This window comes from Drosophila albomicans, chromosome 3, assembly GCF_009650485.2.
Source record: "Drosophila albomicans strain 15112-1751.03 chromosome 3, ASM965048v2, whole genome shotgun sequence".
Lineage (NCBI taxonomy): Eukaryota > Metazoa > Arthropoda > Insecta > Diptera > Drosophilidae > Drosophila > Drosophila albomicans.
Genome location: NC_047629.2, coordinates 48,072,647 through 48,096,857, shown reverse-complemented (window position 1 = coordinate 48,096,857; position 24,211 = coordinate 48,072,647). Strand labels below are relative to the sequence as shown.

At 34.1% G+C, this 24,211-nt stretch overlaps 1 protein-coding gene across 10 annotated transcripts in view; it reads left to right on the top strand.

The window, feature by feature from the left end:
• Positions 1–23,753, top strand: part of LOC117572686 (protein boule) — a 36,619-nt gene extending 12,866 nt beyond the window's left edge. For 2 of the 10 annotated variants that reach the window (XM_034255725.2, XM_034255726.2), the window contains exons 2-8: positions 6,056–6,558; positions 7,616–7,769; positions 14,998–15,057; positions 15,129–15,246; positions 15,493–15,584; positions 17,325–17,358; positions 21,812–23,753. In XM_034255725.2, coding sequence (XP_034111616.1) covers positions 6,437–6,558; positions 7,616–7,769; positions 14,998–15,057; positions 15,129–15,246; positions 15,493–15,584; positions 17,325–17,358; positions 21,812–21,942 — 711 coding nt within the window. In that variant the 5' untranslated portion in view covers positions 6,056–6,436 and the 3' untranslated portion in view covers positions 21,943–23,753. Of the gene's footprint in view, positions 1–6,055; positions 6,559–7,615; positions 7,770–14,997; positions 15,058–15,128; positions 15,247–15,492; positions 15,585–17,324; positions 17,361–17,748; positions 17,824–18,357; positions 18,390–21,796 lie in introns of those variants that run through there. The other 8 variants (XM_034255727.2, XM_052004508.1, XM_052004510.1 and 5 more) reach the window with 8 other exon arrangements.
• The last annotated feature ends 458 nt before the right edge of the window (positions 23,754–24,211 follow it).

Below are 24,211 nucleotides of genomic sequence, written 5' to 3'. Positions count from 1 at the left end.
GCTGCCGCTCGTCAAGCCTCATCATGATGATGTTTGTCTGTTGGTATGTCTGCCACAGCCACGTTACAACGCCTCCCCGCTCCCCTTCTATTCCCCTTCTCTACGCTTCTCGTATCTGTTCGCTACAATTTCCTTTCACTTGACTGACACCCAAAGCAGCAGCAGCAAGCAGCAAACAGCAGAGGCAGCAAACGTCCTCGTGCTCGTCCTCGTCTGTGTCCTCGTCACACTCACACACACACTCTCGCACACACACTCTCGCACACACATTCGTATAACATCCCCACGCTTCGCTCTCAAGGATTGTGTAACATATTTCTGGCCCTTTTGTTGCTTGCTTGTATTTTCGCCTTTTTTTTTATTTTTGGTAGGAGGTGTTAGGTGAACTGGCAGCCACTTCCGGCGCGCTGTCAGTCAGCATCTGCCTCGTATGTATGTGTGTGTGTGTCCTGTGTATGTGTGTCCTGTGTGTGTGTGTGTGTTCTTTCACTGTGCCATTTTTGCGCTTTCTCGTATTACACTTGACTTGGCTGCTGTCGCTGCTGTCTGCTTGGCCGCAACTTCAATTGACCTTTGACTGAGTGCACTCTGCTTCTTTCCACCTCCTGCTGATGTCCTCTGCTCTTGTTCGGCCCGCATTTTTGGCCAAGTTATGCGGCAGCACGCGCCTGGGATTTTGCTTTTAGCCTTGTTTGCTGTTGGGATTTAGCTCTGCTGTTGCTGCCGAAAAAGAGTTCAACTCTTGAGCTTTTGGCTAATTGTTCTTATGTGACTTACATACGCTTATCAGCTTGTCGCCATGCCCCGGTTTCCCTTTCTTCCCTTCCTTACCTTTCTTCTTCCTCTGCTCTTCTCCCTTTTTACCTGCTGCTTCCTGTTGAGGCGTTGCTTCCTTTCCTTTACCTTTACTTTACATTTTACCCAACGTTACGTTACGTTACGTTTTTCTGTGTCAGCATTTAAGCTTTTATCAGTCTTTGACTATCGCTTGCCTTGGCTCTTTGCTTTACCTGTCCCACGTCGCTGTCTCTGCTTTCCCCTCCCTCCCTCCCTCCCTCTCTCTCTTTCCCCTTTCTGGCTTGTGTTTTATTTCGGCAAGGACACGTCGCAGGTGAGCGAAAAGCATTTCACTATTTTTATCTAGAACTTTGCGTGTGTTTGGCTGTGTGTGTCTTTCTGTATGTGTGTGTGTCTCTCTGTATATGTGTGTGTGTGTGCGTCTCGTGTGGGCAGTTTAGTTTTTACCCTGTGGGGCACAGGATGCAGCTCCTTTCCGTGGTTATTTCTGCTGCTATCTGTGCCAACTCAAGCGCCCACATTTTGCCATTTTTATAGGTCAAATGTTGCACTCGCTTTTGCCTCCCCTCCTCCACCCCTCTTCCCTTTTCCTTCTCCTGTTTTTAGGTTCACTTTTTCTTTTGCACTTCTTCGTTTGACCGTCTGGTTATTCAATAGTTTGACGCTTACTAATTGCATTGCCCTAATTGCCCAAGTTGCGCTTGAATTGTGCCAAAAAACATAATAAAAATACAGTAAAATTGTTGTTGGCGCTTCTCTCTCTCAGTTCTCAGTTTAGTGTGGAATGTTTGAATGTTGTTTTTGGGGCAGCTCCCGGAATTGTTGCATGGTTGAATCTGATTTCGGTTGCGCCCTGCAGCCAATCGAAATGCTGCACATCAAGGCTAAAATGCTTGTTCTATATACCAGAAGTATCTGTATCTGTGTATCTGAATCTGTGTGAAGTTCATTTAGATTGCATTTCCCAAATACTTATTTGATGAGCACATCAGGACTGTGCAATTTCGGATGAGCCATTGCTATCGATATCTTCCCAGTTTTCAGTTCCCATTTACGTTGCCAGTTTCCACAATCAACGCAAGTATGTTTGGTATTTGCTGTTTGCTCTGTGCACTTTAGATAAAACGTTTTGGTAGTGATTAAAAGCGACAAGTACTCTACTTAAAATCACTGAAAATCCTAGTAAGTCTCAAAGTATAGTGATTTAGTAATATTGAAAGTAATGTATTAATGATTGGTGATTAGTGCTCTCTGGCTTACGATAAGAATTATCGATAGTATTTGTGTACAAATTATTAAATTGTAAAGTATCTGTATCTATCGATTAGAAATTGATTTACAATCTAGTTTAAATTTACTATTATTGGCTGTCTTGGGCTTTAACTAAATTATTACATACAAAGAGAACTCGCTTAGGTAACGCCAAAACTTTGCGAATTATAGATCACAAATTAATTTCAAATATATTCGTGGTTTCTAATATATTTCTAGTATTCCGTATATACTACTGTGGGCAAAAAGTAAGGTGAATTTTCAATTTAAACTTCGCGGGCCTAACAATTCGGCCTAATTCTTTTTTTCTTAAGTTGGCAAGACTGTTAATGACATCTGGGCCAAATTTTATATGAATGTCATCATCAGAAATATATTTACGCTTGTGTTTTCCAAACGACCAAGAGTGCATTTTTCGATTTTTTACAATGTCTGAATGAGAAATGCCATCAAATTTTGTTTGCCGAATGAAATTTCGACTGCGGAAACGTTGAGGATGTTGCGGAAGACCTTTGGTGATTCTACCATGTCACAAAAAAAATGTTTTTAAGTGGTACAAAGACTTCAAAGAGGGTCGAGAACGTGTTGATGACTTGGAGCGCTCCGGACGACAATCGACGTCAACACATGACCAACACGTCAATGAAGTGGAGGCAAAAATCGTCGGTTGACTGTTAGAGACCTTACTGATATTATCGGAATATCAGAAAGTTCTGTAAAAACCATTTTGAAAGACCATTTGAGCCTACGAAAAGTCAAATCTCGTTTGGTACCAAAAACGACCAATTTCTGTACACGTTTTTCTTGACTATTTCGCCAAAAATTCGAGGCATACCGTTCCACAACCACTGTAATCGCCTGATTTGGCTCCGTGTGACTTCTGACTATTCCCAAAACTGAAGAGACCACTTCGGGGAACGCGTTTCTAGTCGATTCAGGAGATAAAAGCTAAATCGAAGAAGGCACTGATGGCTATACCGAAAAAGGACTATTTGGCATGTTTCGAGGATAGGAAAAAAAGTGTGCATAAGTGTATTTTATCGGGAGGAGATTACTTTGAAGGGCATGATATTGATTTAGAAGAATAAATAATGATTTTTCATTTTACAAACAAATTCACCTTACTTTTTGCTCACAGTAGTATTTCTTTAAATCGATCATATTTGAATGTGATATGATAATAAAATAGTATTAATTAAAAGAATATAGTTTCCAAGAAATTCATATTCATTCTATAAATCCGTCGTTTGAAAATGCATAATTGGATTATGAATTCGCTTTATGCACAGACACAATTCAATCTATATTGCAAATGCATTTCTTTAAGTTCATTAATCAAATATATTTGTACATACTCGTATAACACATGCAACTCGAAAATAGTGGTAGTATGGCAGATTTCAAATAATTTCATAAATTTATTTCTTCTTTCGATTTTTATCGATAGTATTTGCTTGCTATATAATTCATTACAATCTATATAGGACATTTTTTATACACATCTACAACAGAAAATGTTTAAAACATTTGCCGATTTTCTTCCTAATGATTAATGACTAATCGAAAATATTTTTCGATACTAACATAAAAATAGACTTAGTGAGATTTATATTTTTCTACTAAAAGTCTATATTTTTTATCGATAGTATTTGATAATAAATAACTACTACTTCGATTCAATGAATAATAAATATTGTTCTACTGAAAATTATTATTATTATAATAAATATAAATATATATATATAATTAATAATAATAAATATTGTTTTACTGAAAATTATTATTATTACATTTCCATAGTATTTGCTAATAGTAAATAAATAGAATATTTATATTCAATGAAGAACATATCAATGAAGTGCATATCATTTATTTATTTATTGATACATACAATATACACTGCATTAATAGTTTGTATTACTATCGATTAATTTATATTGGTATCGTTACTTCAACTATTGTACTTGCACTGCATTAATAATTTGTATTACTATCGATGAATTTGTGTTACTATCGTTACTATCGTACTTATTAGGTATTTTATAGGGTATTTTGCAGTCTTTCATTGCCAAGCAACTTTTGACAGTGTGTGTATGTTATTATTAAATTCTTTGGTTCGTTTTCATTGGCATTACGCGTGCAATTTTCGCACGTGGAATTTTGCAATAATGTCGAGTGCTGGCACGGCGATTGTGGCAGAGTGAGGGAGGAAGGGGGAGAGGTGGGAGTTACTTGCTGCTCTGGGGTAAACAGACAATTGAGAGATGACAAGCAGAAGAGAGACGTGAGAAAGGGGGAGAAGAGGAGGGAGGGGGAGTTGTGGGAGGTTTATTGTGGAGTGGCCGCTGCGCTCAGTTTGCTTGGTTTGCTGTGTGTTGATTAAATTCCGCTGATAGCATTGGCTGTGTTGTCATGTTGCTGTGATTTTCCGGTTGACCTCTGCCAACGTCGCTGCTGCTGATGTTGCTGCTGTCGCTGACGCTGCCAATTTCAGGGCCTCTTTTGATGGGCATTTTAATAATGCAGTTGCTCATACAATTTAACGACTGCTCTACGAGAAAGACCAAAAGAGATTTGCTGTGTGTGTGTGTGTCTGTCTTTATCATTTGGCCAGGGCGCAAATGAAGTGCTTCCAAATTTCATAATATTCATGTAAATAATTAAAAACTCAACACACTAATCTTTATGCTTCTTTGGATGCCAAGATGCTTGCCTTTTTGCTCTTTTGGATATTGCCATGATTTATGTCAGGGGCACTTAGGAAAAAGCTTTTACTTGGCGTAGTTTTCACTTTTTTTTTTTCTTCTTATTTTCCTTCTTTCCTTCGTTTTTCTTCCTCGTGTGGGCGTTGAGCTGCTTCGAGTTGTTTTCCTCTCCGACGTCTAAAAATAAAAGTAAAAATTGTGAAAAACATTTTGGAAATGTGACGCGATTTAATGAGAGAAAGAAAGATAGAACTATGACAGATACAGATACAACAACCAAATTCAACAGATACATCTCGTATAGCTTTATTAGCTCTGCTGTTGTGTGTTTATATTTAGTTTAGTGTTTTATGTGTTTGATTTATGCGAATTTCTAATTTATGTTTTGAGCTACATTGTGTGGCAGAAAGCACAGCAAAATTTTTGGCTCAAACAACGAAATGAGCCACACAAAATCACGTGTAGACACAAATTAGATAGCTGCAAACGCCATCGAGACATTTCGATATAAATGTACTTTTATTTCTCGGGCATTTGGAATCGATTTGGACTTATACATTGTTAATGAAAATATAATTATGATACAAACACACATACACATTTGGCGATAAGTGACAACCTCATGATTGGAAGAGGGAGGCGGGGTAGATAAAAGTAGAACACATGCCACACACACACACAAACACATGCAAATGCAACATTGGATATAGATATAAGATATATATCTCACATCCAATTCCTTGGGCGAACATGTTAAATGCCTTCACTAATTGAAGTCTCTTGTGCTGTGTGTATCTTGTTGTATCTGTATCTCTAGCCTAGCTAAAGTATCTAAAGTGTGTGCATCGCATTGTGAGATACAACAATTATTTTGGCCATTTCATTGTTGACAGTCTGCTGTTCGTGTCTGCTTCTCTGATTCTACTTTTGCTGTTGTGGCTGTTGTTAAATTTAAACACGCTGCGCTATTTGCTTGCTCGAGAGTCGAGAGTTGTCGCTGTTGCTGTTGCTGTGTTTTGTTGCTGCTCGGCTGAAGGTGAATTTATGGCGCACACATGTGTCTCGCACTAAGAAAAAGAGACTGTGCTCTCTCTCCCTCTCTCTCTCTCGCTCAGTGGCTGAGTTTTCCCTCTCGCGTGGTTGACATATGTCTCTGGCCTCTGGGACAAAAATAGACTGCATTTCGTTATGTAGGGGGCAATTTTACATTTCAAAACTCACAACACAAGATCTTTACGTATATTTTATTCTAACTCTTTTTTCTTTTTCTCTCTTTACAGTTGTGCATAAAGGAAACAATTTAGTAAAATTCATTGCAAAAAGCTGGAAAAGGCCAAGAAAAGCGAAGCCGTGACGTGACGATAGAGAGACGTGTTGTGTTAAAAAGAGGATCCAGAGACATAAGTTATATACATGCATGTTCGACCGGACTAAGGCGACAAAACAACAACCACAACAACAGCAATAACAATAGCAACAACAACTGCAGCGCACACCACTGAGCGAAAGAGATAGAGAAAGACAGAGAGAGAGAAGAAGTCTGCTCTTAGACACGAGAGACGATAATTTTTCGGTTTTGCTAGTGCCCAAGCGATTGGAGGAACAGCCTCAAGATTCTGCCCTTCGGAGCCAACTTTCGTCTGGAGACGACACCAGCCGAGATGCACAAGATCACAGCCGCACCGGCTGCTGCCACAGCGCCCGCCGGCGCCCTCGAGGCGCCACTTGCGGCACCCAAATACGGCACACTCATACCCAATCGCATCTTTGTGGGCGGCATAAGGTGAGCACTGAAAAAACATACACAAAAGTACTTTAAATGAGTTCTCTATTGCTTTAAAATCCATTTTCACACACTTTCCTTTCAAGCACACAATCAATTTTTGAATAAACAAACATATTCAAAGATTTCATTTGAAGAATATCAATTGGTTATTGTTAATTGAATAGATGATGTGTCTGCAAGTTAATAATACCCGCAGATCTAAAAAGTTCCTTAAATTAATATGTCAATTAAAATTCGAAAGTTTCAATATGCTTTAAAATCATTTTCATATAAAAACATTCATAAATAAATCAATATTCATAATAGTTGATAAAAATAATATTTCTTTATTGATTGATAATTGTTAATTTTCTTGTATTATCTATTCGAACTAAGTATATAATGATAATTCATATATTAAATATAATAATACAATAATCGCAATTGTCAATTCAATTAAATTTTAAAGTATAATTTAGTATTTTTCCGAATATTAATTCAATATATTTTTGACGATTACCGAAACTTTCTGTAACTTTTGTTTATTTTAAATGATATGTAAATAGTGAATTAATGTACCAAATATATGTAGCTTTTGGTATACTTCAGTAATTTTTGATGTATGTACGTATTTATGATACCTGTTTTGCGGTCGAGCACTCTTGACTGCAGCTTAATAAATTAATATACCAAATATATCTTTCGGTATATATTTACTTTATTTCGAAAAAAAATTGTAAATGAATATACCAAATATAGCTTTCAGTATATTGTATTATTTAGTATATAAATTAGATATATCACGAATACTGAAATATTTTTACGATCGAGCACTATGGCTATAGCTTTCTGTAACTTGTTTATATTTAATAATGCGTGTGGTATATATTGAAATAGTAAATTAATATACCAAATACAGCTTTCACTATATTTTAATGTATTCAGAATATTAATTCTGTGTATTTTACGATTAATACCGCAATGTCTGGGAGTAAAGCACACTTTTGAATTTAATGATCCAGTGAAACGTACATATTTATTCTTAACTAACCTTTTCTCTTTCTATCGCGTTTAGCGGCGACACCACCGAGGCGGATCTGACGCGCGTGTTCAGCGCCTATGGAACTGTGAAGAGTACAAAGATCATTGTGGATCGCGCTGGCGTCAGCAAGGGTTACGGCTTTGTCACATTCGAGACGGAGCAGGAGGCGCAAAGACTGCAGGCCGATGTAAGTAGAAGCCAACTCCAATCTATGCTGTGTTGCTAATGTCGCCTGTGTTATCGAATTATTCGATTAATTTTTTTTTACGATGCTTTTTGTCGTGTGCGACGCCTCACACAAATACACACACTACACTTCACTCCACACACATACACACACACACCCACTTACTGGAAGAGTATATGTATGTGAAACGATATATATATCTATATATAATGTGCCTCCGATCTTTTAGGGCATTAGCTGACCCAACAACATCACCAGCAGCAGCTCTGCGATGAACAATTGCTCTCTTTCATATTGAGCGTGTCATTAGTTATCGATAACTATTTATCGATGATGTGTATCGACGACGGATGAAAAAAAACCCGACGGCACTCTCTCTTCGTGTAATTCTCTTATGTATTTCTGTATTTCTTCTAATTGCGTTTTTGTTGAGTTACGATTCTCGAGTTACGTTTCCGTTGCGTTACGTTACGTTACGTTACATTATCATACACACACACACACAAACACACATTGCTCACTCACTCACTTAACATAGTTTTTAGTACGATACCAATTGCAAGTCCTTGTAAATGCATATATATATATACTATATAGTTATTTTTTTTAATGATGATGATGTTGATGATGGCGGCTGCTGTGCCCCGATTAATTTCGTATTTGTTGCCGATAAAACAAAAAACAGCAAACGATGTGTGTGTGTTGTTTTTACCAAAAAGTTGAGTTGCGTTCTTGCACCGTTTGTTTAATACGTTTCTTTTCTTTTTACCATATTTTCGTTTCTTTTGCTGCAAATTAAAAACTAAAATTCTTTTAGCTAATTATATAAAACGAGTCTTGAGTCTGTCCCTTTTTATAGCGTGTGTAGTACTCTAGTGCATAATTTTTTGCTTATAAAACAAACTATATATTATTTATATAAATACTATTTATTTTCTCGATTATTGTTTAGCTCTTACCTCGGTTCTTATACCCGCTCCTCATAGAGTAGAAGGGTATTATAACTGTCTGCAGGAAAAATGTATGAAACAGGCAGGAGGAAGCATCTCTGAACCTATAATAGTGTATACATATATTTTTGTTAAGCCGAGACGATACAGCCAATTTAGTAGTCCGCCCCAGATCTTAGAGGTACTGTAATAGAGTCTTAGATGCTTTGACTGACATTCTGCTATATATTGTACTCTATTCGGTATATTTCAGTATTTTGTATGTTGGTATTCTACCATAGAGTAGACCATATACTTTGAATGCAATATATCGATATACCAAATATTTTAGTATTTTTTCGGTATATATATATAGTTTCTTTATCTAGCAATCGGGTATATATTGTACTCTTTGACATATTTCGAATGTTAATCTATATCGATATACCAAATATAGTCATCGGTATATTTTAGTATTTTTTCGGAATACTATTTTGGTATTCTACCATAGAGTATACCATATACTTTGAATGTAATATGTCGATATACCAAATATAGTATTTTTTCGGTATTTATATATGGTTTCTTTATCTAGCAAACGGGTATATTTTGAACTCTTTAGCATATTGGAATGTAGATCTAAATCGATATACCAAATATAGTCTTCGGTATATTAGTATTTTTTCGGTATATTATTTTGGTGTACCATATACATACATTGAATAAATATGTCGTTATACCAAAAATATCTTTTGGTATATTATAGTATTTTTTGGTTTTTTCTTTGGTTAGCACTCCGGTATATATTGTACTCTTGGGAATATTTTGAATGTAGATCTATAAAAAAATATATACCAAACTTAGACTTTGGTATATTTTAGCATTTTCTCAGTATATTTTTAGAATATGGTGTTATTGAAAATGGGCAGCAAGTATCTCGCAGTCGAGCACCACAGTTCGTTTTAATTTTTTTTGTGGTGCGCTTTCTTATTAGTAATTCTCGCGGGGGTTACCTTAAAAGTTCATTGGACGGCTGCGACCTCGGCCTAGGGAATAATAATAATAATCGAATTGCTCCCACGGCAAAAGAAAATCAACCTGGCTAAAACAGGTTACAACGTTTCTTGTCCAAATAAAGTCACAAGCTTTAGGGTTGGGCGCTGCTTGCAACCTTATTAGATATTGCATATACAATATATTGGCTGCCTTTTTGATTGAGCAGCATTGCATAACACAGCAGCAGCTGCTGTGCTCTCTGTCACTCTCTCTTTCTCTCTCGCTCAGCTGGAGGCCAGCTCCTTTTGTGTGGCATACATTAAGTGAAAAAGTTTTCCACTTGTCATTAAATGTGCATTGTTATTGCGCTGCTGGCGCTTTGCACATTTCTGTGTTGCACACACACAGCCTCTTTCTTCCCCCCTCTTCTTTCCCCTCTCGCTGTGTAGGTGTATGTGTGTGTATTGTTCTTGTGTCCTTAGCAAACGCCCCTAGGCAGCAAACAGCAGCAACGACAGCAGCAGCAACAACAATAAGCAGCCTCCAACACAATGCTCTGCTGACTGCCATCCGTGGCAACGTTTAACGAGATTTTAATGTGCATACACAATACACATCACAAACACACACACACATTCGCACACACGTGTCACTCACACACTCATACACACACACATTCACATGACTAAACATTTGCACTAATTAAATTTCGGTTATCAAAAAGTTTCATTTGTTACCAAAAAGTTTTTAAGCCGCAAACTGGCAAATAGAGAAGAAGAGAAACGTCCAAGGTTCTTCACTCGTATCCTTTTTGGCCGAGTTCGTCGTCATGCTGCTGCTACTTAATTAGCATGCTGTCTCTCACACACACAGACACACACGGAGGTTTACACACACTCATTTCATCTACCAACAATTGTGTATATGTTTTTGATAGCGCACTAAATCCACACTTTAGCATACATAATTATCCAGCCACAAACTAGAGACTTAAAACACACACTCTCACAAACTTACACACACTCTCACTCATTATTCAAACACTCACACTCATTATTCACACACACAATCTAACTTCAAAGGATACAAAATTGAAATGTTACTTTGACTCAGTTTTCCTCTTTTTTTTTGGTGCTCAAGATGCGTTTATTAATGCGCATTGCCAATGACCAACAACTGTCTAGGGAATGGGGGCGGAGGGGGTGTGGTCAAGCAGCTGCCTGTTGTCCTTTTTATGCTTCTCTGTGTGTGTGAGTGGAGGAAACAAAAGGCTCAGGATGTCGTAGTGCAGCCCTCAAAGGGTTCTTAATTAAATTCGCTCAAGACAGCGAGACAGAAGTGGGTCTCCCCCGTTCACCCCCCACTTCACTACCCACCAACGAGTGGCTTCAACACTGTGGCCTTTTGTTCAGCGCAACGCCTTATCCTTGCTCCCTATGTGTGTGTGTGTGTGTGTCTTGGACGTCTTTTATTCTTTTAAGGGGCGTCTGTTTGCCCTGCGGCGGTCAAAGGATACGCTGAAAGAAAAAGCAAAGAACACAGAACCGAGAACCAAGAACAGTGAATGAAAAAAGGCAAAATCAAAAGCAAAGAAAAGTAGGCCTCGAGTTTCTCTCTTGCTCGTTTAAGAACTTTAAGACAGCAGCAGCTGTTGTTGTCCGCAAACATTTGCTTAGGACACGGCCACGCCCCATCATCGAGAGGTGGGCGGACGGACGGACAGACGGTCGTGCTTTGTGTTGGCTTTTCATGTATTTCAAGTGCAAATCGCTGCGGCTATCAGCGACTAATTGCCAATTAAAGATAAACTGACCCATGTACAACGACCAACGAGCATAACAGAGGCAGTCACGACAGACGGACGGACAGACAGACGGACTCAAGATGGCCGCCCATTAAATGGCCGACGGAATTTTGCGGCAAATAGCGATGGCACTTCGCCATCGATTGTGTCGAGAGAGTGAGAGAGTGAAGTCTACTATAGATATTTGTGGATTGTGGCACATTCTCTGTGGTCATAATAGCTTATGATGAGCCATAGACTACAACCTTATAAGCAGCTTTACAGTAAGAGTTTATACTTTCAGCTCGTTAGTATTTATTGAGGTCTCGAAGGTATTTTCGCTGGACATTTTAAAAAAGAATTATATAATATAAGCTGCTTTTAAAAGCAACACTCTTCATTTAGTATCATTGGTTGCCAAGCTAAATATTTTTGAGATGTTAATAGAAATATTAGATTGTAGAGATTGCAATTTAAGTCGGTATTTTAACATTGGATGTAAAGTTTGTACTTCATTTAAAGCGCTTAACGCTAATGCAATTAGGGATAGTTTGAACACAAATTAGATGTTTTTAAAAGCAACACTTCAAACAACTGTAAGAAAAAAGAAAAAGAAAAATTTGTGACATTTATTTATTTTAGCGAGATTCTAGAGCTTGTAACAAAAGACAGTATTTTAACTCTTAAGCTATATTTGGATGTACCTGTTTGTACTTCATTTAAAGCGATTAAAGCTAATGTGATTGTTAATATTTTAAAAGGAAAGTAGAAAGTGCTTTTAAGCAGAAACATTCTTCAATTACTATTGCAAAATTGAAAATTTTTGAGCTACTGCGAGATTGAAAATTGAGAGATTGTGGAGATTGGCTTTAAATAAAATACAAATTGGTACATTCAAAAAAAGAGGGGATATTTTCAGAGGAAACTACTAGAAGCTGCTTTTAAAACGAGGCATTCTTCAATTACTATTTCTATGTTTTTTGGTAATAAGAATTTCGAGATGGGAGCTTTTCAATATCAATATTTATATCTGTATCATTTGGAAGTTCCAGTTCACCTTTCTTTTTTTTAACGGAAGGTTGAAATATCTTCTAAAACCAACAGTAATATCCCTCAATATTTACATAAAAAATTTGAGAATTTCAATATGGCAATTTAAAGACAGTATCTTTTACCCTTTAACCCAACTAGTTCTAGTTCTAGTTTGAAGTTTGTTCAAAGCGATTGATTAATTGGAAAGTAGAACTGGATTTATTATCAAGAGTTGCCAAGATTTCTAATATTGTAAAGCAAAAAGCAAACTTTTCAATATTGCAGTATATATCTTATTTAATCGAATTAAAATACTAAATAAATACTGTACATTTTCTACTTCGCTTGAAGCCATTGTCAATTTGTCAATAGAGCAAATATTGCAAATAAAAATACTTGTTAAACCCTTATTGGCATACCTAGCTTTTGATGTTCCACTTTGTGCTTTATTAGTGTCGCTTTGAGATTGTCGATTAATCGAACCCCTCAGTTATATTGCTGTATGCTAGCTTTTGATGTTCCAGCTGTTCGTACTTGATTTAAAGCGCTTTCAAGCCGTTGTCGATTGCGCATATTTGATGCAGAGTGAATGCCATTTCAATGGTATTCTAATGCTACTAAAATGGACTCGAAATGCTCTTCAGCATATGGAGCAATTAGTGAGCTTATAAAGAGCTAGCAAGGCTTAGGCAAATGTCAAAAGCAGCTGAGATATTTGTGCCACAAGAGTCAGGTGAATTGAACAGGAGCACAGGAGTAGCATCAGCATATGGTAAAGCACTCTCAATCTGAATAAATTAAAATGCGTAGTAAGGAAACAAGTGATTAAAAGAGCAGCTAAAACAAGCGACTAACAAGGGTCACAAAATGGAGCTCTGAACTTGCATATTTTCACGAATATTTTACGCCATTTGATATAAAAAAATTTCACATAAATAAAATATTAAAAATAATAAAAGTATAAACTAAATATAATAAAATGAATAAAACAAATTAAAGAAAAAAAAAATAAATAATAATAATAATAACAAATTCATAACAAAAAATGATAATAAAAACAAAGAACTAAAATAACATACTAAATAATTAATATGCGAAAATACTAAAATTAAATACTAAATAATTAAATAAAATACTAAATATTTCTTCATACAATTTTGGAAAATAGAAACTGATATTAAATTAATACTAAATACAAAAATAAAAAAAAATAAATAAATAAATACTAAAAAATTCATAAAATATAAAATTGCCTAATAAATACTAAATAATTCATCATCATACATTCTTAAATTTGAACAAAATACTAAAATAAAATACTAAATATTTGAATACATCTTTGAAATATATGAAAATAATAAAAAAGAAATAAAATAAAATACTAAATAATTGAATAATATACCAAATAAAATACTAAATGGTTAAATAATTCTTCACAAATATGAAAATATGCAAAAGTTCGAGCTTTAAATCGCAAATCATTTAAATACACATATATGAGGTTGGTTTTATCAAAACTTAACACTTCTTTTAATTGTAAATTAAAAATTTTGTTGATTTTTGGCAATTTGGTGTTGGCGTTTGTTACACTTAAAATTAAAACGTATTTTTACCATTACCATTTTGAAGTTGTTCTTGCGGGTGCAAAAAACTGAAATTAAAATGTGAAACACACAACGAAACGAAACAAAAGCTTGTTTTTTAAACGCTTTTCTTGAGTTGATTTATTATTCGAGTTTTAAGTTTTACAATTTTTTATGTGTTCTTTTTTTTATTTTTATGAGTTTTTGTTGTTGATTTGTGTGCCTCGCAGATGGAAAAAAGCAAAATGAAAAACAAAAACCAAAAAGCAAAAAGCAAATAAAACATTTGTTCATTTCGGTTACGATTCGAGCTGCAGTACATGACATTTCGTAATAAACAAATACGATATTACACACACACATACTCTATAGATAATAGACTCACACACACACGCACACATTTGTACTTTTGTGGTAATGGTATTTTTTGGCTTGGCACGTGTTTTTCTTCAATATCTCTTGGCCAACATTTTTTGGCCTCTGCCAGCAACAGAACAAGACACAACACACAAAACAGTTCAGAGTTGATATAATAAAAGACGCCTTTTATTTAATACATAAATATTTTTGTTGGTTTTCTTTTTCCATTCTTGTTCCTTATTTTGTTTTTTTTTTCTTTTGGTTTTTCATTGGTTTCTTTGAGAATTTTATTGATGCTGCTGCGTTCGATTTGGATTTGAATTTGAATTTGAATTTTTCCAATTTGAATTTCGTTTGGCATTGTCTGTTGATAATGCCACACACACACACACAATACACATAAACAAACACACACACACACACACTCAAGTGAGACAAAGTTGTTAACCAAAGATTTTCTAATGCGTTTTTGCCATAACTACATATTGCTTTCTCTCTCTATCTCTTCCTCTCTTGTGTGTGCTCTCTCTCGCTCCCTCTCTCAGGGTGAATGCGTTGTGCTGCGTGATCGCAAGCTGAACATTGCACCGGCTATCAAGAAGCAGGTGAGTTTTTGATCGTATAATCTGAAATTGGAGAACGGATTTTTAATGTCTTTCTTTCTCTTTCATCTTAGCCCAATCCGCTGCAATCGATTGTGGCCACCAATGGAGCCGTTTATTATACAACCACACCGCCGGCACCGATTAGCAACATCCCGATGGATCAGTTTGCCGCTGCCGTCTATCCGCCAGGTGAGTGTGTTATCGTTTATCGATTTGACTATCGATGATTTCATCTCCGTCTTTGTTGAGTTCATCTTATATGAGTTCTCGTTTAGGGCTTGAGTTCGATTTAAATCAATATTTTCTTTTTTATATTCCATTTTTTTACTCTCTTTCTTCTTCTTGACACAAAAAATAAAAAAAAAAAACCACAACCAACCAACAACAACAATATAAAACAAATTGTATTCGCCGGACTAACTAATCCAACACCAGTTACTGACTTTACAGCCGCTGGTGTGCCAGCCATCTACCCACCTTCAGCCATGCAATATCAGCCATTCTATCAGTACTACAGCGTGCCAATGGTGAGTGAAAGCTTAAAACTCTGATATAATATTATGTGGATATATATATATAAGATTAGTTAACAGATTTGTGATGTGCAGCACGTAGAATTAAGGCTAGTAGTAGGAAAGCAAGAGAATGGCTTTTTGATAACAATAAGTAATATGACTAGAACTAGATAAATGATTTAAATATAATTAAGGATACTGGATGATTGTTATCAAAGGTGATAGTTAAATAAAATGTATATTTGGTATAAAAGTATTACCAAAATGTATATTTGGTATAATGATATTACCAAATATGTTTATTTGGTATATTGATATTACCAAATATGTATATCTGGTATATTGATATTACCAAATATGGTATATTTGGTATATTGATATTACCAAATATGTTTATTTGGTATATTGATATTGCCAAATATGGTATATTTGGTATAATGATATTGCCAAATATGGTATATTTGGTATAATGATATTGCCAAAATGTATATTTGGTATATTGATATTGACAAATATGTATATTTGGTATATTTATATTACCAATATGTATATTTGGTATATTGATATTACCAAAATGTATATTTGGTATATTGATATTACCAAAATGTATATTTGGTATATTGATATTACCAAAATGTATATTTGGTATAATGATATTACCAAATATGTATATTTGGTATATTGATATTACCAAAATGTAGATTTGGTATATTGATATTATAAATATGTAGATTTGGTATATTGATATTACGAAAATGTATATTTGATAAATTGATATTACCAAATATGTATATTTGGTATATTGATATTACCAAAATGTATATTTGGTATATTTATATTGCCAAATATGTATATTTGGTATATTGATATTACCAAATGCTATGTATAACTGGTATATATAAACGCATTGTAGTAAAAATTATTTAGTATTCTTGTTTCTACCACTGAGCAATAACTTCCCATATAAATGGATTACAGTTTAAATTTAAGTTGAAAATTAATATTTGACTAGAATTAGATTTATTACATTATTATTTAAATATAATTAAGGCTACAGTTACCATAGCACACCAATGTAATATTTGGCTGCAATTATTTTTATATATTTATATTGATAGCTGATATGTAATACATAAAAATATCATTAGGAGTTAGTGTGATATCTGAAATACTTATAGTATGAAAAGTATGAAACTTGATTAGTCCTAGGAAATTATTAAAATTGCAGCTTGTAAATATTTATATGGGTATACAAATAAAAATGATTAATTTTATAAAGCATTTAGGAAAAATAATAAATTTTGTTCTATATACACATATAGAAAAAGACAGCTGAATTTAAATTATATGCTTCACATAATTACTATATCGAAACAATTGCAAATCTATTTTCGTACCTCTCATTTCAATGTTGACCATTCTATTTGCTTTCAACCGAGTGCTGAAAAGCAAATTGGGAAAATAATTGTGAATCATGCAAGCAAAACGAATCGAAATAGAAATATTGAAAATTACTTGTCTAGCGGTAGGAAATAGTGACAAAATATAGAAGAGAGCTAGCTCAATAGCATAGCTAAAATAATTGCATATTGCGAATAGGAGCAACGTAATAGCTAGGTAACAGGCCAACAGCCGATAGATGGCGCCAACAGGAAGCGCAGTGCATTGTATATACTTTGATTTTTGTTTTCTGCTCGAGCATTTTAATTAAACGTCAAACGTTTTTCTTCTCTCTTTTGCTTTCTTTCACAGAATGTACCCACCATTTGGCCTCCGAATTATCAAGGTAATTAAAGTGCAGTGCAGCACTCACTCAACTCAACTCTACTCTCCACTATTCTCCATTCTCCACTCTCACAATCCGGTAGCTACTAGCTCAGTTTACACTCAAGTTTCTCACACGCTGCTGCCTGTGTGTAAAACAAGAACAACAACAACAACAACATCAAGAACAAGAACACCGCTTGCATCTCACTCTCTCTTCTCTTTTGTCACCACCTGAAGCTTGTTCTCGCTCGCTCGCTCCGCTGTAAAAACAAATTTGTCGTTTGTCGTTATATTTAGATGTAGATTTCTTTCCACACACCTCTTCTTTACGCTTTGTTTTTCTTTTCTTTTCATTCTTTACTTCGTTCGGTTTTTGCTGCACAACAACAACAACATTGAACGCCCAAAGGTTAAATACAACCATTTAAAAACAACTAGAACAACAACAACCAGAACAACAACTAGAACAACAACAAAAAACAAATTTTCGTAGTCGCCAAATTTTACGTTGAGAAAAGCTGCCCGAACAACAACAACAACAAAATACCACAGCAATAACAATAACAACAACAACAAGCAACAGCAACTGATGCAACAACAATAAGAACAACAACAAATACTGCTGCCACAACAACTACAACAACAACGATGATGCTCTTCGATTCTCCCTCCTTCGCACTCCACAGAAACAACAACAACCACAACAACAGCAAACAGCAACAATTAATTAGTTTTAATTTTAATTGCATAATTAATTTATGTTTAGTTTATTTTAATTTAACACACACACACATACGCATACGCATACATATGCACGCTTTAGGCGCTAGGAGAAATTTTTTTTGATTTTTAGCTGATTTTGTGTGGCCATTTAATTAATTAATTAATTATTGTGTATTTTTGGCGCTTGATTGTAAATGTAGCACACACATACACATACATATATGTAGTACACACACACACTGGCAGTATTGTAGATGTATCGTGTTTGAACATGTTCTTCGACTGTTTCTTGTAGGCATTTATCCCTGTTAACTTTGAGGATGCAGCAACAACTACAACTACAACAACAACCACAACTACGATAACAAGCGCAACAGCGACAACAACAACAGCAATAGCAAATAGTGCTGCTACTAACTACAACAACCACAACAACAACAACAACAAGCACAAACATGTACTACAACAAAGCATTAATAGAATTTATACACGGCAGCTGCTGCCCAAAAGAAGAAGAAGAAGCGACAGCAACACAAAATCATATAGAATGAGAGAAGAGGAGCTACTCAATACACACACACACACACTCTTAAGCTAGACAAGGATAGACACACACACACAGCGTATAAGCAGCTTATGTTTTCAGTTGATAGAACAGGCCAAGTGAAGCGTATTTCGGGGAAGGGGAAAGGGAAGGGGGCTGGAGACTGACAGCTTCAGTCGAAAGATTTAATAATGTGCAATTAGCGTAGTGGGAAGAAGGGGGTAGAAGTGTTTTTTGGGGGGGAAAGAAGCAGCAAAAGTTGCAGGCAAAAAGAAAAACAAAATAGAGAAAAAACAGAACAGCAATTTGTATATTTGTGAAAGAGGACTAAAGCAGCAATAATAATGAAAGTCAGCCTATACATATACATATATATATAGTATATAGTAGTATATTATTTATTAAAGCAGCAAAGAGACTGGAAGAGGAAGAAGAAGAGAAAGCTGCGGAAAGAGTTTTGTATTGTGGGGTTAAAAAAAAATGGGGGACAGAAAAAAGCGGGCAGCAAAACGAAAAATTAAAGACATAAATTATGCATAAATATTAATTTATATAAAACTACATTACACGCAAACACAAACACACACACACACATAAACAAACATATATGATAAACATAAAAAAAAGAAGCAAACTAAGAAGCAAAAATCGTATAGAAACGCAAAGGGAAAACAAATAAACCGCAGCACAAAGCATGCGCACACACACACACACTACAAACACACACATACTAAAACATATATAAATAAATAAATATATATATATAGATATTTAAGTTAAATAGAATGAAATATATACATACTGTAAGCCAAGCAAAAAGAAAGCAAAGCAAAGCAAAAAGTAAAACTGAAACGAAATTGTAGGAATAAAGTAAAAGAGTAAAGTAAATGAAGGAATAACGAAATTGATAAACTAGCAAACTAAGCGGCAAAGTGTAATGAGAAAGCGAATAGCGAAAAGAAAGAAAAGGAAGAAGGAAGAAGGCAAACCTATACAATAAAGATATTCAAAATATATGCTAGCTAAAAGAGCAAAAAGTATAAAAGTATATACAACAAAAAAAAAATAAGAAAGAAAGAAAGAAAAAAAAGCAAACCACACACATATACATATACAAATACATATATATATATACATATAATATATATACTAAATATACGCCTAGAAAAAAGAGAATGAAAGAAAAGTAAAAAGTAAAAAAATAACTAAAGCAATACATAGACACTCAATAAAAAGTGTGTTACACGAGTATTTAGCTAAATACCTACATATAAAAAAAATACAAATAACAAAACAATTAACAAAATGTACTAAGAAAATACTACAAATAAAATACTACAAACTAAGCAAAAAGAAAAGTGAGAAGAACGAAATTAATATGAATAATGAGACAAACAAAATCTCCATTTTGTTTTTCATGATTTGTTTTTGATATAAAACTCTTTTTTCTGTTACGAGAATCTATTGTTAAATCTTGGCATAAAAACAAAAACTAAATTATTTGCGGATGGAGTGGGAAGGCGAAAAAGAAAGAAAGCAGCGGCAACCAAAAGCGGCAAAAACGAAATGAAATTGATGCAAAATAGAAATTATATTTGTAAATTGCATTTGCCTTAACAGCAATTATTTTGGTCACACACCGAGACACGAGATACACTAACAAATCAAAAAAATAAACCCAGCGGTTTCACAAATTTACCTGCAACAGCAGCAGCCTCCGCTCCGTGCCCCAACACACACACACACACTTGCCACACACACACACACACACAGCAATCGTTGCCGCTTGCCTCCGCCTGCTCAGCTGCCACGCCTCCGCGGTACAGTTACTTCAAAAACGAAAAAAATACTTGTTGACAAATTTGTAACGTTAAAAACTAAATTGTTGCATAGTTAAAAAAAAGAAGGAAAAAACAAATTTTTAAATCGAATCGTAACAATAATTAGACAAAAACCAAAACGAATGAAAATAAAAGCAATAATTGAATAATTTATATGCTCTAGTTGAAAACTACACACACACAAACACACACACACACACACAGACATGGGAAAGTACTTAAAAGCCAGTCGAGGGATTTTTTCAGTTTAGTTTAAATTTAATTGAAAACAGTTTTTGAGCAGAAGTTGTTGAACACACAAATACATAGACACGTACAGGATAGCAACTAAAAAAATCCAAGGCATAACTTAAGATATATACGTGATATTTTGAAAAACAAAAAGCAAAAATTCATAAATAAATTGTTTAGGTTAAAACCAATAAATGAGAAAAAAAAAAACGAAAAAGATATGTATATACATATTATATACAAATGGCATAATTATTATGAACATTTTTGCTGACATACATACAAAATGAATAAGATAAATGATAATTGATAATTGATAATTGATAACGATAACGATAAAGTTAAAGATAACTTGTAAACTGTTTGTAACTCAATTTATTGTCTGACTTCGAGGGAAGGTTCTTAAGTTTTTACTGCGCTCAGTAAGCAGATTGTGTCCCATCGTCAAAAAAAATCTATTAAGTTTATACATGCATATAAAGAAAAATAAATGAAAATATATTATATATACAATATATATATATATAGTGAATATTTATATTGTGTATACTACCATATACATGCATAAATACAATATATATACATATAACGAAAAAGAAAAATCAACACAAATTAGTCAAAAAAGAAATGAAGAAAAAAATAAATAAAACAAAAAAATAAAAGTAAAAATATATATATCATAGCAAAAGGCATAAACTGTAAGCATAAGAAATGGAAAAACAAAAAACAAATATATACATACATTATATATATATATTTTAAACTAAAAATCAACTGATTAAAACAACACGTTTTTAGTGCTAAGTAAAAAAAACCTACCTACAAAATAAAAGAAGAAAAAAAAAAACGAAATAAAAAAATCAGCTCTACATACACACACATCATCACAATTATTTAACAACTATATAAGAAGACACACATTATTATAAAGCGAGAGAAAAGAAAAAAGAGCTAAACAAAAAAATAGCAGCAACACAATAAAGCAACAGCTACTTAATAATTTTTAGCAAAATGCAAAACTACAGAACAGCAAAAAAAAAAAAAAAAAAAAATCGAACAATACTTTTTTCTTTTGATTTCTTTAATTTTCTTAATTTGCAATTTATTTTTATGTTGGTGTTGGTTTCAACTAGACGCACAGCCGCCGATGCAACATCATGGACAGCCGCATGCCGCTTGGGAGTTCGATGATGGCAGCAATGCCAACAATCGCGGCAACAGCAAGAGCAACATTTCGGTGACCAATTGGCGCATGTCCATGTAAAGAAAAGAAAAACAACAAAAAATGGCAGAAGACAAAAGAAGACAGAAGAGAAAAACGAGCACTAAAAACATCCACAATCCACATAGCAATATCAAAACCAAATCAATGCGCAAAGCCACAAAGCAACTAACAACAAACAAACAACAGCAATCATTAGGAAAAGTGGCGCGCAACAAACAAACAAACCAAACCAAACAACAAAACGACGTTCATAATATGTTTTCATTACTTTGATTTACCGAGAGTTCAAATTGTTTCTATTGTTTTCGTTAAGCGTTTCTAAATGTTTCGATATATTTTGTGTTTGTAAGACCAGAATTTCAATCGGGGCTGCAGCCAAAGACAAAGAAAAGAAGAAGCAAAATATCAGATCAGATATCAGGATTAAGCAAGCAAGAAACATCTTCAACAAAAGGGGGGAACAAACCAAAAACAAAAAATCGAAAAAAAATCTCAACCAAAGCATATCCAAACTTCTTCAAAAATTACGCAAAACACAAGCCAAGATAAATCTCTCCCCCCCTCCTCATCGTCATACAGATCGAGAACAACAACTTGCTATCCTTTGCCTCTTAGCTTCAGCTGTGGCCCCATTGAGTAGGATTTAAAAAAACAGATCACAGAACCAACAACAACAACAGCAACATCCCAAACAGAACGTTTTCAAGCCAACAAATATGTGTTTCGGGTTCAGTTTTTCTGGCGTTCCGATTATAAAGTAGTTTTTATACAGATCTGTATATATATATATTATATGTGTGTATAATTGGCCTACACTTTCCCAAAATTTGTAACGTTTCTTATTATATATATATCTCTGTACTTTCTCACTCATCCCCAAAATTTCGTTTCCTCCCCCAATTTGTGTGTGCGTAATAATTATGTGTGTATAGAAAGTTTTTTCTAAATTTCAAAGTTGACATCAAATATTTCATCAATTGTAAAACTGAAATAAAAAGAGCCCGAAACGAGAAGAGATTTTATTTACTTTAAATTTAATTTTCATTTAACACCAACACGAATTCACACTGCGTATGCGTAATATTCGCATACGTAGCGAGGCGGCAATAAAGAGGAAAAAACTGTAGCATACTTTCAGGACGCATTCAAGTGAAACGTGCAACGAATCTTTTGTGTAGCCAAAAAGCAAGAACAACAATTTCGATGAGAATTATACGATTTAAATAGAAAAGAGTTGAATTATATAAACGGTTGTGTCAAATTAGCTCTTAAACAAAATACTTAAATTACTTCGAAAATAGAAACAGCAACAAAATATATATGTGCAAAGCTCAGTTGATAAATGATATATAGTTGATAAAATGAAAATAGCAAGCTGAATTAGTCATTCGATTTTCCATTTAGACTCGCCTGCGAAAATGGATATTTTTTGGTCAGTCGAGCGCCTACTTAGCACCTAATCAACAAATAAAATACATATGCATATAGACATAACTGTAAATGTACATATAAGAAGAAGAAGAAGAAGAAGGAAATCAAGCCTCTATATGTAATCTGAATGTAGTTCAATTATAATTGTAATTATCATTTATTTGCTAAACAACAAAACAAAACTCTCTTGAAAAACTCTCTCACAACTCTTCCGAAGCGAACAAAAGGATATATAATAGATAACTATACATATATATATATGTGTATATATACATCTATATAGATCGTATAATCTTAACAATATACAAAACGAAATAAATATATATATATATCTATGAGTGTACCAGAACAATATCTCGATGGCGTCGTAAAACCGAAACAAAAAATATTTATTAAATTAAAACCAAAAAAACAAAAAAGTCAAATCGTTTTTACATAAGAACAAAAAAATGCATTTTTTAAAGAAAAAAACGTCTACGTGTGAATTGAATAAACCTTATATACTACATACATATATATACACATATACATATATATACATATTACATATATATATATAGTGTATATAGTGTATATATGTATGCATTTTATTAAATATACATACATACACAAGTCAAGAGCAGCAGCAGATTTTTTGATAACAAATCAATTCGAGCGCGCGTGCCGCACTTGCCACATGCCACATAGAAAAACAGAGCTTGCAACACGTTGCAAGCGAACCTTCCTTCCCACCCCTCCTCTTCGCTTCTCGTTGAGTGTCTTTCTGCCTGTGTGTTGTGCGTTAAAACGTTTTTTGAAGTAAAATTTAATTTACACAAGACTGACGCTAAAAAAAAAGAATAACTAAAAACAAAAATATTAATTAAAACCAAAAAAA